This window comes from Carlito syrichta, unplaced genomic scaffold, assembly GCF_000164805.1.
Source record: "Carlito syrichta isolate Samal-C Ts95f unplaced genomic scaffold, Tarsius_syrichta-2.0.1 Scaffold307930, whole genome shotgun sequence".
NCBI classification, from domain to species: Eukaryota; Metazoa; Chordata; class Mammalia; order Primates; family Tarsiidae; genus Carlito; species Carlito syrichta.
This window is the reverse complement of record NW_007252026.1, coordinates 1,059,962-1,077,076: the sequence shown is the minus strand read 5'-3', so window position 1 is coordinate 1,077,076 and position 17,115 is coordinate 1,059,962. Positions and strand designations below refer to the sequence as shown.

The 17,115-nt window shown below is 38.6% G+C and overlaps 1 protein-coding gene across 3 annotated transcripts in view; it reads right to left on the bottom strand.

The window, feature by feature from the left end:
• The window catches only part of ANO4 (anoctamin 4), a 383,517-nt gene that overhangs the window by 75,023 nt on the left and 291,379 nt on the right, over nt 1-17,115 (bottom strand). For all 3 annotated transcript variants that reach the window (XM_021715858.1, XM_008064696.1, XM_021715859.1), the window contains 3 exons: nt 14,768-14,874; nt 2,599-2,654; nt 142-263 (listed from right to left, as the gene is read on the bottom strand). In XM_021715858.1, coding sequence (XP_021571533.1) covers nt 142-263; nt 2,599-2,654; nt 14,768-14,874 — 285 coding nt within the window. The remainder of the gene's footprint in view (nt 1-141; nt 264-2,598; nt 2,655-14,767; nt 14,875-17,115) is intronic.

Below are 17,115 nucleotides of genomic sequence, written 5' to 3'. Positions count from 1 at the left end.
GTGCCCCCCTGTGAAAAGCCAGATTTACGCGATGGCTGAACACTTCAGACTTTTTTGGCTCTGAGGACAGCCTGTTCCAGCAGTCTGCCCTTAACACTCTGTGCAAGAAAGCCTTATGTGTGCAGCTGGTTAAACACTCACCTTACAAGATCCAAAGGCTGGTATTTATACCACACGCCCCAGGAGGCCCAGCACTCATAGAGTAGATGTCGGTGGTTTTCTGCTCCATGGGTTCGAATGGAGTTTTTGCTTCTGTAACTTCCCTAGGATAAGAACAGTGTTGGTGAGGTAATACCCACAGAAGCCATGGATTACGGTGCCAGGCATAGCAATAGGGGTGGCATGAGAAAGGGATTCTGTCTATGAAAGGGAAGGCTGTGTGATGAGTTATTTGGGACACCGTCTTGCTGATGACAGCACCTAGTAAAAAGTGTGTGTGCTTGCGAACATCAGGCAGGCTTGAGCTGATTTCAAATTCAGTTCTGTTACTCTTTAGCAAGAAGACCTTGGACAAGCCCCCTCAATTCTCAGAGCCTTGGTTTCCTAATCCTTAGGCCTCATTAGGCCCCTTTTGTGGTTTGAATGAATCAAGCATCTTACCCAGAGGCCATGCCCGAGACTTCCTGGGTCTCTTCCCTATTTCTCCCAAGATAGGGTAGATGGGGAAACAGCCATAGTCGCCACTTGGCTGCATGGCCTCTCCACAAGAAAATCCTGGGAAATACAAGCTGGAAGTCACTTCCGAGTTCTAACAATTCAAACCTAATTTGACCTCCTCATTGAACAAATGAAGAGACCAAGGGCCAGAGAAGAAGTGGGTGTTTTTCTGAGGTCAGTTAGTGGCATTGCTAGTTTCACAAACAGAAAAGGTCCTTTCTGGAGGCAAACAGATTATTCACATTAACCTGAGAAGTTTTTTCTCAGTGGAGAGAACACAGGACTGGAGTAAGAAACTCAGGCTAGTCTCGGTTCCAACCAATCTCCTGATTTCAAAATCAGGGAAATTTGAGGAGGCCCAACCTTTCTCTAAACCTCAATTTAAAATTTTCACATGAAACAAGGGCTGCCATGTCTGCCCTTACTGTCTTCCTGCCTTTGTAGGTTGTTATGAGGTTAAATAATATAATTAAGTTACACTGAGAGGAAAAAAGTCAAAAGAACAAGGATGCTATTATTGCCGCTACTATTACTCATTTGGCTTTTCTCCTTTCATATAACACAGGGCTTTACTGAGATAGGGAAGTCGTGGGGAAGACCATGAGCTGCTCGGGGGAGTTTGCAGCTGCATCTCCTTAGACCCCTCGTGCACACCCCACAGTCCCGTGCACAGACACTTGCCACCTCCCATGGCTCAGACCGATCATGCTATGGGCCAGGGATGGGAAGGGGGAGGACACAGGTCTCACCAAAACCCTTTCTGAGTAATGCCAGCCAACACCTGCATGATGAAGCCATGTTTTGGGGGAAATCTGTCTTTAGCATTCAAAAACACCTGCATGTGGCTCTAGCAAACCTTGTTTGCTTCTGTGATAGTAAAAGAATTCCAAACATGTTTCCTGGCAGTTTGCAAACAGGGTCTCAGACTACGGTTTCCAGGTTTTCTCTCTCTGGTTTTTTTTTTTAATATAAATAAGGTTTTAAAAATTCTGCCCACCTTTTACACCCTCTTGTTGTTTAAAGTCAAGAGACGAAACACTGTAAGCCCAACAAAAAGTGTGTTTCAGAAAGACTTGCCATTTATGGAGAGTTGGAACTGTCCTCCAAAGCTTATTGACAAACTGCTACCATTGTTTCTACTATAAGACCGTATTGAAGATCACACTGTCAGTGGTTCCACCCTGGCTAGTTTGTGAGGTCCCAAAGGCTGGAGACTATGGCATTTATCTTTGTATTCTGTGGCATACAGTCACCAGCGTAGGGGTGCAACACCAGTCAAATAACAATAATCTCTCAACAATCATGAGGATCGTGTTCCTGAAAACCCATGTGTAAGAGAACACTGGGTTAAATAACCCAAGATCTATTGGGGGAAACAGAGTTAGGGATACTCACAGTTGCACTTAAGAAAGTCATAACATATGACAAAGCCCATGTAGTAAACAAGGAGAACATCAGCACGTATACACCTGAGGTGAGCGATGAGGTGAGCACAACACTTTTAATTTCCACGTTATCACCCCTTGCTTACCAGAGACTTTGCAAGATGGCCTCTTCCCACTCTTTTAAGGAATAGCTGTAAATTTATTTGTTGCAAAGACTATATATTTCAAGAACATTTTCCCTTCATTCTGGTGCTTGATGCAAATTTGCAATGCCTTTTTGATTTTATGACTCCAAGTTCCTAAACCATGCATTGAATTCATGCTGAGTGACTCAATTTAAGTATACTTGCAGTTGCATAAAAAGATACATAGGAACTAAATCTATGCTGAGGAAGAGATATAACCATGCCAGGAGACCCTCCCTCATTACTCCTTGAGCAGTTTAAATTCATTCTGAACAAATGTCAGATCAACAAATTCCAAGAATGACTACTCCTAGAAGGCGATTTTAGGAACAGGAAGTTGAAAAAGTCAAGGACTGAAGGCAGCACAGTACCTCGTGCAGGGGAAAAGCAGCTTCATAGGAGCCATTGGTGAGCAGACGATTCAGTCCTAAAACAACAAGTAAATCCATCTGAATTGATGCCCAGCTGGAAACCTCACAAGACAAATGTAAGGGCGGTGCTTTTTGGAGAAAACAATGAGGCTCTCAAAAGCGACTCAAACCTGCTCACCCAACAATTTAGAGAGAAAGTTATGCTATCTGCTAGGAAATTGGGATCAAAAGCTTTTTAACTTTAAAAAAAGTTTAACTGTCAAATAAATATTGAATACATTCAAAGTGTTCAAGGTGAAGATTTGATATATATACATATATAAAAAACACTGTAGAATTATTATTACAAATTAATTAGCACATTCATCACCACCCATGTTGAATATTAGATCCCCAGAGCTTATTCGTTTTATAGCTTAAACTTTGTACCCTTTGATCCACATCTCCCAACATTCCCCAGCCCCAGCCCTTGGCGACCAGCGTTCAACTCTCTGCTTCTGAGTTTGACTTTTTTAGATTCCACATGTAAGTGAGATCATGCACTATTTGTCTTTCTGTTTCTGGCTTATTTCACTTAACACGGTGTCCTCCAAATTGAACCATGCTGCAAATGGCAGGATTTTCTTTTTTTTTAATGGCTGACTAGTATCTCATTGTACCACAGTTCCTTTATCTATTCTTCTGTTGATGGACACAAGTTGTTTCTGTATCTTGGCTATCATGAATAGTACTGCAGTAAACATGGAAGTGTGAATATCTCTTTGAGATACTGATTTCATCTCATTTGGGTATGTACCCAAAGTGTGGTTTCTGGTTTATATGGTAGTTCTATTTTTAATTTCAGGGGGAACCTCCACACTGTTTTCCATAATGGCTGAACCAATTAACATTCCAACCAAAAGTTTGTAATTGTTTCATTTCTCCACACTCTACCTAACCCTTGTTATCTCTCTTTGGTAACAGCCATTCTGAAGGGTGTGAGGTGACGTCTCATTTGCCTTTCTCTGAGGATTAGTGATATTGAGCACTTTTTCATATACCTTTTGGCTATTTGAATGTGTTTTTTGGAAAAATGTCTATTCAGGCTCTCTGTCCATTTTGAAATCAGGTGTTCTTTTTTTTTCTTTTTGGCTATTGGGTTGTTTAAGTTCCTTACATATTTTGGATATTAACCCCTTATCAAATTCATGGCTTGCAAATATTTTCTCCCATTCCATAGGTTACCTTTTCATTTTGTGGACTATTTTCTTTGCTTTTTGGAACTCATGTTTTCAAACAACAAAGAATGAAGCACATTCAGTCCAGTGTTTGGAACAGAGAAGGGAATGGACTGGGATATTCTGCCCAGGAGCTCTTTTGTTTTCATTTAGAAGTTTCACTATCAGCAAACCTAACTCCTCTACATTGGACTGGTGGTATGACTTTGTCCTCAGGCTTCAATTTTTGTATCAATAAAATAGGAGGGGAGGTGCTAGATATGTGGATCTTTAAAAAAAAAAACAGCTTTATTGAGGTATAACTGGCATATAATAAAGAGCAAATATTTAAGATGTGAAATTAGATATATCTTGACATATGGGTACACTCATGGGACCATCAGCCCAACCAAGATAGTAAACATATCCATCACTCCCAAATCATTACCATGCCACTTTGTAATCTGCCACTCTTCCCCATGCCATCTCCAAAGCAAACACTGAACTGTTTTCCATCACTGTCAATTAGTCTGCATTTTCTAGAGTTTTATATGAATAAAATCATACAGTATTTACTCTTTTGAATCTGATTTCTTTCACTCAGCATAATTATTTTGTGATTCATTCATGTTGTTGCAAATATCAGAAGCTCTTTTCTTCCTATTGCTGAGTAGTATCCATCATGTGGCTATATAACAATTTGATAATGGACATTTTGATTCTTTATAGTTTGGGGTTATTGCAAATTAAGCTGTTATGAGCATTCATTTATAAAACTTTTCATAGACTTATTCTTTCATTTTTTGGAGTGGGATGGAATGGCTAGATCATATAGTAGGTATAGGTTTAGCTTTTTGAGAAACTGCCAAAGTATTTTCTTAAGTGGTTGTGTAATTTTATATTTCTATCAGCAGTGTATGAGAGTTCAAGTCCCTCCACATCCTTGCCAACACTCAGTAGGGTCAGAATTTTTAATTTCAGCCATTCCAGTAAGTGTATAGTGAGATCTCACTGTGGTTTTAATTTGCATTTTCCTAATTAATAATAATATCGAAATTTTTCTCATGTGCCATTTGCCACCTGTACATCTTCTCCTGTGAAATGTCTCCTATGCTCAGCAAGAATTTTGTAATCACTGAGTTTTCCTTGTTCTTTACATATTGTAGATGTAAGTCCTTTATTAGACATCATTTGACATTTTTTTCTCCTAGTATGTGACATCTCTTTTCATTCTCTTAAAACATCTTGTAAAAGCAAAACTTTAATTTTGAAGTTCAGTTTATCCATTTTTTCTGTTATGAATTATTTTGAGATTCATCCATGTTTTTGTGTCATATTTAAGAAACTCTTGACTAACTCAAGGTGACAAAAATTTTCTCCTAGAATTTTAATAGTTTTAAGTTTTCCATTTAGATCTATAACCCATTTAGCTAAATTTTGTGTATGGGTTTGTCCAAGTTCATTTTTTACATGTGGGTATGAACTGTTCCAGCATCACTCAATCCTTTATCCATGGAATTGTCTTTGAACATTTCTCAAGAATCAATTGCCCATATATGTGTGCCTTCACTTCTGGATTCTCTATCCTCGTCCACTGATCTATTTGTCATTACTCTAATATACTCTTGATTACTGTGGGTTTGTAATAGTTCTTGAAATCAGGTAGTGTTTCCCTTCATTTTTGTTCTTTTTCAAAGGTGTTTTGGCTATTCTAAGTCCATTCATTTTTGTATGATTTTTTTGAATTTACACACACACACACACACACACACGCACTGAATCTATACATCAGTTTGGTAAGGACTGACACCTTAACAATAATGAATCTTCTGACCCACGAACAGGGTATGTCTCTCCATATTAGGTTTCCTTACATTTATCTCAACGATGTTTTGTATTTTTCAGTGCACAAGCCTCAAATATTGTTTGCCTGGTTTATCTCTAAGTATTGCTTATTGTTTGATATTATTATAAATTACGTTGTTTTTAAAATCTTGATTCCTCAATGTTTATTGCTGGTTTATACAAATACAATTGAGCTTTTATATCAATTGTGTTTCTTGCAACCTAGCTAAACTCATGCATTAGTTCTAGTAACCTCTTTGTAGATTCCACTGAAATTTCTTTATAGATGATCATGTCATCTGGTAATAGCAACAGTTTCATGTTTCCCAATATGAATGCTTCTTATTCCTTGTCTTATTGCACTGACTAGTAGAATGATGAATACAAATGGTAAGCAAATTCATTATCTTAGGGGAAAATCATTTAGAATTTTACCACTAAGTTTAATATTGACAATAAATATTTCATAGATGTGTTTAATGAGATTGAGGAAAATATTTATTTGTGGTTTACTGAGTTTTTTTTTTTAAATCAGAAATGTATGCTGGACTTTGTCAAATGCTTTCCCCATGCCTATAGAGATGATCATATGTTTCTTTCTTTTTTCTTTTGTAATATGGTGAATTACATTGAGTGATTTTCAAATGCAGTCCCGGATAAATCCTGCTTGGTCATGATGTATTATCCCTTGTATATATTGCTGGATTTGATTTGCTAAACTTTATTTATGTTCATATCTGTATTCATGAAGGTTGTTGACTTGTACTTTTCTGATACTTTCTTTGCTTGGTTTTGGTGTTCAGGTAATATTGATAGAATAAGATGGGAAGTATTCATTACTCTTCAATTTTATGAAAGAGTTTAATTGATTAATTAATAAGTCAATTAATTTAGGGACAGTGCCTTACTTTGTAACCCCAAATTACTTTGTGTGTATATATATAGTCAATTATATATATATATATATATATATATATATATATATAGTCAATTCAGTTATATATTTCTCCTTAAATGAGTTTAGATTGTGTCTGTCAAAAAAAATTGTCCATCTCTTCTAAGTTGTCAAATTTATTGGCATAACATTATTCGTGATATTCTCTTATTATCCTTTTAGTATTCTGGGAAGTGATATTACCTCTCTTATTCCTGAATTTGGGAATTTGTGTTTCCCCTCCTTTTTCCTGATTAGGCTGGCTAGATGTTTGTATTAGTTTTCTATCACTGTTTAACAAATTATAAGAAATGTAGTGGCTTGAAACCATATCTACTTATTATCTTAGTTTTTGTTTGTCAGAAGTCTGGGCTTAGTTTGGCTGGGTTCTCCACTCAGGGTTTCACAAAGTTGCAGTCCAGGTTCTAGCCAGATGGCATTCTCACCTGAAGGCTCATGGAGGGAGTAATCCTCTTCTAAGCTTCCTTAGGTTGGTGGCAGAATTTGTTTCCTTGATGATAAAGAATTCATGGCAGCTTTCTTCTTCAAAACCAGCAATAGAGGGTCTCTGCTGCTTTGAGTCACAGAGCTCAGGGAAGACTCTGACCCTCTTTTAAAGGGCTTTCCTGATTAGGCCAAGCCCACCCAGGATGTTCTTTCTTTTGATTAAGTCAATGCCAAACTGATTAAAGAATTCAACCAAAACTGCAAAAATCCCTTAAACTTTGGCATATAATGCATGATAGTAAAAGAAGTGATATAATTACCTTTGCAATATTCTGATGGTTGGTAGTAGACTATAGGGTCCACCCATACTTAAGGAGAAGGGCATGACTCATTAGAAAGTCAACCTAGGGCATGTCCACCATGAGGTTTATGAATTTTATTAATTTTTTTTCTCCCCTATTAGGGGCTTCACTGATTTTTCTCTATTGTTTTTCTATTTCATTGATTTCTGCTCTGATTTTTATTGTTCGCTTTTGTCTATGAACTTCAGATTTAATTTCCTTTTCTGGTTTCTTATGGTACAAGGTGAGGCCATTTTTTGGGACATATGTTTCACTTTTCTATAGGCATATAGTGCTATATATTTCTAAGTACTGTTTCAAGACCATCCCAAACGTATTGATATATTGTGTTTTCATTTTCATTCAGTACAACATACTTTCTCATTTCCTTTTGGAATTTTTCCTTTCACCAATGAGTTATTTATAAGTCATTATTTGGTTTTATATATTTGTAAATTTTCCAGAGTTTTTTAATGTATTGATTTAAATTTAATTCCAGTGTGGTCAAAGAGCATACTTGATGTGTCTTGAATTTATAAAGTATTATTTTTGTCCTCAGATATGGTCTACGTTGATAATGTTTCATGTGTACTTGACAAGAATGTTTATTCTGCTGTTGTTCAGTGGAGTGGTCTAAAATGTCAATTAGGTCAAGTTTATTGATAATGGTGTTTAGGTCTTCTAAATCCTGATGATTTTCTGTCTACTTTTCCTACCAACTATTGAAATCTTTGATGAGAATTATGGATTTGTCTGTTTCTCCTTGCAATTTTACCAATTTTTGCTGGTGTATTTTGATGTTCCACGGTTAAATACATAAACGTTTAGGTTCATTATGCCTTCTTATGTCATGGATTAGCCCCTTTATCATTATAAAATGGACTACCTTTATTCCATGTAATAGTTTCTGCCCTGAAACCACATTAAGTGGTATCAGTATATACATTCAAGTGTCCTTTTGATTACTGTAAACATGGCATGTCTTTCCCCATTTTACTTTTAAGTTATTTGTGTCTTTATATTTAAAATTCATTTCTTACAGGAAGCAAAATTTTGGGTCTTGCTTTTTATTTAATGTGTCAACTGCTGAGTTTTGGTTTGGGGTCTTTACACTATTTGCATTCAGTGTAATTATTGATAGATTTATATTTAAGTCTGTTTGTTTTCTGTTTGTCCCCTCCATTTTTTGTTTCTTCAATCTTCTTTAAACTGATTTTTTTATGATCCCATTTTATCTTTGTTGGTGTATTAGCTATAACTCATTGTTTTTGCTATTTTAGAGGTTTCCTTAGAGTTTATAACATATATTTTTATGTCACAGTATACCTTCAACTGATAATAGCCCACTGTACATATAGTCTTGCAGTATGACCTTTATGCTATTGTCATTATACATTTTACTTTTACATATGTTATAAACTTCGCAATACAATGCTATTATTTTTGCTTAAAATCAGTTATTTATTAAAGAATTTTAAATAACAAGAATATGTATTTCTGGTAAAAGGACTCCCTTTAACATATCTTGTAGTAGAAGTCTTCTGGTGACAAATTCTTTCAGTTTTGGTCTATTAAAAAAAATGATTACACCTTCATTTTTGGAAGATATTTTTGCTGGGTATAGAATTCTAGGTTGAAGATTGTTTTTTCTTTCAGTATTTTAAAGTTGCTCCAATTTCATCTCTTTTCATTATTTCCAGTGAAAAATTTGCTGTGAACTTATTTTTGTGACTTTGCATTTAAAATGTCTTTCTTCTCTGGCTGCTAGGAACATTTTTCTCTTTATTATAGGTTTTGGGCAAATTAATGATGTATGCATGTCATTTTCTTCATGTTTTGTGTGTTTAGTGTTTGTTGAATTTATTGGATCTGTGTGTTTATGATTTTTATTGAACTTGGAAATTTTTCAGTCTTTATTTTTTCTAATATTGACTGCTTTAATGTCCTGTCTACTGATTCAAACACCTATGAGACTTCGGGGTAGGTTTTAATTGACTGATTTTTCTCCTCATTTTAGGTCATATTTTTCTTTTTCTTTGTATGCCTGGTAATCTTGGTTATATATTAGACATTATGAGTTTCCCCTCTTTGGTGATGTGTATTTGTGTTCCTATAAACATTCTTGAGCTTTGTTCTGAGACATAGTTAAGTTAGTTGGAAAGAGTGTGATCTTCTTGGGTGATGCTTTTTACATGTGTTAGGTGAGGGCTTTTTTAATCTAAGGTTAAGTAATGCTCACTACTGAGGAAAGATTTTTCTGAGTATTCTACTCATCACACTGTGAATTACAAGGTGTTCCAGTATCACTGGAATTTATTTTGGGTGCTTCTTTCTCTGGCTAGGGTATTTTCCTGACATGTATACACTGATCAGCACTCACTGAATACCTAAGGGGCCCTCTGAAGAACTTTAAGTTTCTGGCTCTGTGCAATTCTCTGCTTTCTGGTACTGTATTCTAGAAATTCTAGTTGTCTTGGCCTCCTTGGACTCTCAGCAAGTTTTTCACAATTTAGGGAATCTTCCAAGTTCTTTCTGGGTTCACCCACCTCATGGTACTGACTAAAAACTATGACACGGTAGTAAGATTGAGTAATTGCAGGGCTCACTTCATTTGTTTTCTGTCTCTTGGAGATCCTTGGTTTCAGTTGCCTAATGTTCAGTGTCTTGAACATAGATGTTTAATACATTTTGTCTGTTTTATACTTTGTGATTGTTTCAGATGGGAGAGTAAATGTTCTGCCTGTTACCCCTTCTTGCCAGAGTGCAAGTTTGAGGTTTGATCTTTAAAGTTCCTTTCAGATTAAGAAGTATTCTACTTCTAAAATGCATCTCAAAGAGCATAATTAGAATGATGTCTCTCAAGTGGCTTATACAAGGAATGCTCTCTATGCTTTAGATCCCAATCAGAATCTAGAAGTTTAGCCTAACTGGAAAATGGCATGTGCACTGATTGATTTTTTACTGATGGAAGGTCAATCAATATTTAGGTACTTTTAAACACATTAATGTTTTTTAAGATGTTGACATTAGCAGTAAATGTCTATGAAAAGCATTTGAAATACAAATATGTGCAAGCCCTCAACAAATACCTTTGGAATGAATGAATAAATTATTGATTAAGTAATTAATAATGAATGAATTATTGATTATGTAGACATCTTTGATTTCCTGGAGCCTTTACTGAGAATTGCACACATCTCATCAACAACTTTCACACATTCCAAATATTAGAAAACAACCAAATTCACAGGAACCTAATGAGACTTTTATAAGTTTATCATAATGTATCAAAGTTCTGCAGTGAGAAAGTAGATAATATTTATTTATTTATTTATTTACTTATTTTTTGAGTTGGAGTCTCACTTAGTTGCCCAGACTGGAGTGCAGTGGCCACTGCTGGCCACCATAGCCACAACCTGCTGGGCTCCGGCGATCCTTCCGCCTCAGCCTTCCAAGTAACTAGAATTACAGGCATGCGCTAACACGCCTGGCTGATTTTTTTTTATTTATTGTAGAGATGAGGTCTCGCTGCCCAGGCGGGTCTCGAACCCGTGGGCTCAGGCAATCCATTCACCTCAGCCTCCCAAAGGCACGGGATTACAGGCTGAGCCACCGAGCCCGGCTAGTAGTCAATATTTAAAGTCTGTTACTTTACTAACATTCCCTCTGAGTACCAATTTCAAAAATAAAAAATCAATTTCAAGACAATGTGTGAGCCCCTACAATAAATAAATAAATAAATAAAATCCTTGTTGAGCGGTCAATTAGTTAATTAATTTTTGAGTTGCAGTCTTACTCTGTTGCCCAGGTTGGAGTGCAACGGCATGGTCATGGCTACTGCAGCTTCAGCTTTCCAAGTAGCTGGAACTACAGGCATGCACCACAATGCCCAGCTAATTTTCTTTTTAATTTAGTGTAGAAATGAGGCCTCACAAAATTACCCAAGCTGGTCTTGAACCCCTGGACTCAGGCAATCCTCTCACCTCCATCTCCCAAGGTATGGGATGATAGGTGTGAGCGTCTGTGCCCTGCTAATTCCTTATTTTGAAAGTGGGTTTTACCAGGTTTGATATTTACAATTGCAGCAAATTCAAAGCAAAGTTGAAAAGCTTACATAGTGGCAGTTTACATTCCACTAAAATACCTTTATGAATCATGTCTACACATCAGTTTTTTTCATGTCATTTCTAATCAACATCGGCTCATGCATGAGGGGACTTTCAGAAAGAGTCTCAGCAGAAAATAACACTGGATAAATATTAAATGTATCAATAAATTGAATTTTCTTCTAACATGTTTCTTTCATTTATGAAACCAAGATGACAATAAAATATTGGATCAACAACCCATTTGTAGCTTTACTCTACATTTTTCTGGATAATGCTTGGTTGTAGATTAATAATTTACTCTTGGATCAGTTATTTCTAATTAGATATATTTCCAGTTCATCATTACCAATTTTCAAAACACTGAGATCTTTGAATAGATGCTTTCTTCTTTCAGCACATGAGAAACTTTTACAAAAGCCCTTTCTGATTACTGGCAACAATACTGTACTATACTTCCAGTGTTCCCTCAGAACATTTCAAAATCCCCATCTCTGCCTCTTTTTTTTTTTTTTTGGGTCTTCTATTATAAAGGCAGTCCACATTTTGAGATGTAAAATTAAGCACAATAATTTCCATATGATCTCCCTGTACAGAGTTTTTGTGCACATGCTGATGGTGAGACACCGATCGTGTCTAGAAGATCTTCAATTCAGCATGTGCTTGTTAAATTCTGACTGTAAGCCAGGCACTGTACTAAGCAATGATGATACAAAGATGAAGCTTGCTTATTTGCAGTCAAGGAACTTATTATCTAGGCTAGCAGTTTTTAGCTGCAGAGTCTCGACACACACAATGAGTTATGAGGTGTACTGCAAATGAGAATACCAATACTAGTGAAGGCACTTTTTAAAAGTCATTTTCATTTATGAAATAATCCAGAATAGCTACTGCCAAAATAATCTCACTTTCACCCATTTGCTTTCGGTACAAGGTTAACCAAAAAAATGGACGATTAAAAGGTATGCATAACACATCTTAAGTCTGTTTTAAAAGGTCCACATATTTCTCAAAAAGGTAACTAAGGTAATATTTAAATTATTCAACCTGCAGAGTGTTAATAGTGGTTCTCTTTAGGTGCAGATTTTCATAATGTCATGGAAAGTAATTCAAGACAACAAAAAAAGAGTTGTATGGGATAAACTGCCAAACAGACATTCCAAAAATAGTTGCCATAGGAATTCAGGAGAGGGAGGAATTCCTTCAAGCCCAAATAGTCACAGAGGACTTTATGGATAGCGTGTGTCTCGAGAATGAACGACAAATGTCGAAAATGGGGTGTCTCTCAACCCCAACGACATCACAGCCAAGAAAGACCTGTCAGGTTTAACTTCATCACCTGCCTTCACTGACTCTCGCCACACACAATATTCCAGGGGCAGTCAGATCTGGATGAGGTAGCTATCTGTTTCTCCCTATTATCTTTTAATTTCTGCAGTCTGGGATCCAAGTAGGGTTTTCTTGGCAGCTCTACTGTGCTAGTGACTCACACCGAGCTTGCGTTCATCTCAACTCAAATCTGTTCCCCTCATGGTGTTGAGCAACATTTCTCCCACACTTTGCTGGGGTAGTTGTTTTGCTGAATTTCAGTGTAGGACTTTACATTTACAAATTATTAAATGTCATCTTGCTGGATTTGGCTGAGCGTTCCAGACCACTGAGTTCTTTGGGCTTCTGACTCCAATGATGAACACATTCAATCATCCTTCCACATTCTCCCACCCAAAAGCTTAATGAGCAGGCCTTTTGGGCTAGGTGCCACATATTAATTTATTTCTCCTCTGTTCCAATTGCACCTTCATTGCCTGCTCTGCGAGAACGGAGCTGGACCTTGTAAGTATTTCTCCTTTGCCAGCTGATACAATGTTAGGCTTTGTGAGCAGGGGCTCTAGAAGGACATTGTGGGAGGGGAGTTTCTCTTTGCCATATCCATATGCTCCTCCAAGCAGGGTTCCTGTAGTACCTGCTTCCACATCACCCAGTTTCTGCAGTGTGTGGTGGCCAGCACATGCATTGCTCAAAGGTAGATTTCCCTCTCCCCTTGGGTGTAGCACCACTCAATGGGCGACCTCCTCAGAGTCCCTCCAGGCAGCTTCCTTCAGCACTCGAGAAGGCAGATTCTAGAGTTCCCTGGAAACTGCTCTGCATGGTTGCACCCCTTGACAGCTCAGCCCTGCTGGGGGAGTCCTCCCTGAGGGGCAGAAGCTATTCCTAACACCTGCCATTCCCCTACTTGTTAGAATTATCCTTACCCGTGACTAGCCAATCTCCATTACGCCCAATCTCCCATCATAGTTAATCATTTATATCAAACTTTCCTGTTTAAGTATGTGTACTTTCATCTCCTGAGTGGACCCTGACTGATATAGGTTATTTTTAAAACCATCCATAAAAATCTTGCCTGGGGAGAGATGAGGGCAAAGCCACCCACACATTCCTGACATATAATTGTTTAATAAGGTGGGATGTTTGGTAATATAATATGGAAGGCTTCTCATACAAATGCCTAAAATATAAGTGGTGGAGGCTTTTTAATGGGGGAGGAGATTGGAGACTTTGCATACCTGTGACAGGTCATCTCTGTGCTTACAGCGTCCTCTGCCTGGAGCACTTTGCCCCTTGGCCTTCCCTCCGTTGGTTGCAGGCTGCCCCTCAATCTTTCCACACTGCTTCCTGGTCCCCCAGTCTTGGTTAGCTTGAACTCATTCCCACCTTTTCCTGATCTACCTCTGCGACATTCTCCATTTTAATTTCTTTCTTATATTTACTTGTGTGCTTATTAACTCCTTGAACATAAGCTCCAAGACAGAACTATGCTTATTCCCCCAACACCTAGCTCAGTGCCTGGCATGCAATGGGAGCTTCATCAATATTTGTTGAAATTAGAGACTTTCGGCCATTGCTTTGTCAAACTCTGCTGTCCCCACGTGGCTGTTGGAATTATAGCCACCATGTTTTCTTAGCTTTGGCTCCCTCCCCTACCTTGGGGATGTGAATCTCTTCTTTCTCTCCTTCTCTCTCTCTCTCTTATTTACTTTCTAAATAAACTGCTTGAAAACTTAAAAAAAAAAAAAAAGAAATGAGAGACTTTCTCCATGATTTAGATAATGAGGTGACATACTATTTAAAGAAGGTGTCTAAGGATGCTATGAAGATTTTACACTTGTGAATGATCCATCAAGGGCATAGTGAGAGGTTTTATAAATGACAAGCATTGCTAAAATTGAAACCAACGTAATAAAACTAAATAGCCAATCTCCGAATAGCAAATGTAGTTCATTATAGTAATATATGACTCACCAATTTTGTTTTTTCCTTCTTCATACTTTATTCTTTGTAAGATGTGATGCACAATTCGACTTCTTGTGGCATTGTTGAAGAACGTGTCTTTGTTGTGTATGATGAAGCTGTACACACAGTTAAAACACACATGAGAATTAGTCAGAAGTGAGAGATCCAACCGTTGCCATAATTTGGTGTTGCTCAGATGTGGGAGTCTCCCATCAGTCATAGACAGCGTGTGTCTGGATCAGCATGAGAGAGTTATAGGTTCACACACCTGAGTAGTTTTGGTTCTCAGAGTCTGAAGCATTAAAATCAGAATATCAGAAAGGATCTGGAACTAAACAGCACTAAGAAACCTTAAAATAGGCTGGGTGCGGTGGCTCACGCCTATAATCCCAGCACTTTGGGAGGCCGAGGTAAGAGGATTGCCTGAGCCCACGGGTATGAGACCAGCCTGGGCAACTTGGCGAGGCCTCATCTCTACAGTAAATCAAAAAAATTAGCCAGGTGTGGTGGTGCATGCCTGTAGTTCCAGCTACTTGGTAGGCTGAGGTGAAAGGGTCGCCTGAGTTCAGCAGGTTGAGGCTGCGGTGGCCGGAAGCATGCCACTGCCCTCCAGCCTGGGTGGCAGTGAGACTCCAAATCAAAAGAAAGAAAAAGAAACCTTAAAATAGATGAACAGTCAATCTAGGTCTCATATTTTGGTCATTAGATAAATTTAATTAAATATTTTGTTTTCATCTCCTCTTGCGCTCTCCTCCACCCCGAACCCCAATGTCATAGGTGGATTTTCATGAATTTTAGGACCTAAAACTAGCTTGAGAAGTGGGTAGAGGGATTAGGTGACATGCCCTGGTCTGGCTCACAGGTGTGGTAAGAGGTCAGTCTCTGAAAGTCACCTCTACCCCTCCCCTTCTCATGCTGTTTCCCGGATGGGATCCTTCTTCTAAAAGCACACACTTAAGATTGCTTTCTCTCTCAGCAAGTGGCCCAGCCAGTCTCCAAAGTTTGTCAAGAATACATGTGCGTGCACGTACACACACACACACACACACACACACACACACACACACACACACACACACACACCACTGGGCTTCCCAGTAGGCATTCCTAACTGAGAGGTTTTCCAGGTCACAGAGCTTCCGGAGCTACATAATCCAGTGAAATGGCCATGTCTTCCCTACCCAGGAATGTGATGAATGGTAGAATATTAGAGATACTGTAACTGTAATTGCTTCATAAATTGTAAAGCTATCAATTAAGCACATTTTTATTGGGTACCTCCTGTAAGTTGGACATCATCAAAAAAATGCATATAAATGTAGCTATCACTCCCCCCCACTAAAAATCCAGCTCAGAAGTCACCTCCACCAGCAAGTCTGCCACCCCTCCACTTCACTCCTGTCCCCCAGAAGGGTTCTGTCTTCCCTCCTCTGGGCCATTTCTTATCTCGCAAGCACATGGAGTCACTGGGTCATTCTGTCCTGTATTTGTATTTTTTCATCAAATGTTTACTGAGGGCACTCTGTAAGGTACTGATTAAGCAGCGGTGAACAACACAGATAAAACACTTGTCCTTGTGAAGTTTACACTCTGATGCGGCAGCAGATCATAAAAGAGACAAACATGAGGAGGGGTTGATTCCACGAGGGTGGAATCAACTCCCTCTGCGTGGCCTTTGACTCACATGAACCTGTGTGCACATTCAGGACAAAAGGTTCAACCTCAACTCCTGCAGCTCAGGGTCCAGTGAGTGGCTGATCCCCAGGGTGTGAGGGCCTTGGGGACTGACACCAGGGCAATTTCCTCAGGACGATGGATTCTCAGGAGGACCAAGAGGAAGAGAAAACCGGCCTGGGGGAAGGGCGGTCTGGTGTGGGGTCTGACTTGGACCACAGGGCTGGGAATGGGAGGTTGAGACAGCAGCTCCGCAGAAAAGGACCAGAGAATAGGAGACAGAAAGCAAGTGGGAGGACGGATTCCTTGAGAAGTCCTTGCCTCCCCTTTTCCTTCTCTAGGATTCCCTGACAGAAAACACACTTGGAGTCAGTCATCCGTCCTCGTGGGGTAGAGAGAAACACTGCGTGGGCAAAGGAGGATGCTGCAGCATGTATCTGACAGTTCCTCTCGCCTTTTCTGGAAACATTTTGCGGCACCAAAGAGGAAGAGGAGAAATCTAGAGTCATGTCGAACCCAATTCTTTGAATAACGCCTCTGCTTTTTCGTTGTGTTGGAGACAGGGCATTCCATTTTAATACCAAGTAAAGATGTCACAAAGAAATGGGCAACACATGAAAAAGCCCATTTTGACTCACAGTTCTAGAGGATAACTGAAGGCTGATAAGCATGACCGTGCTTGA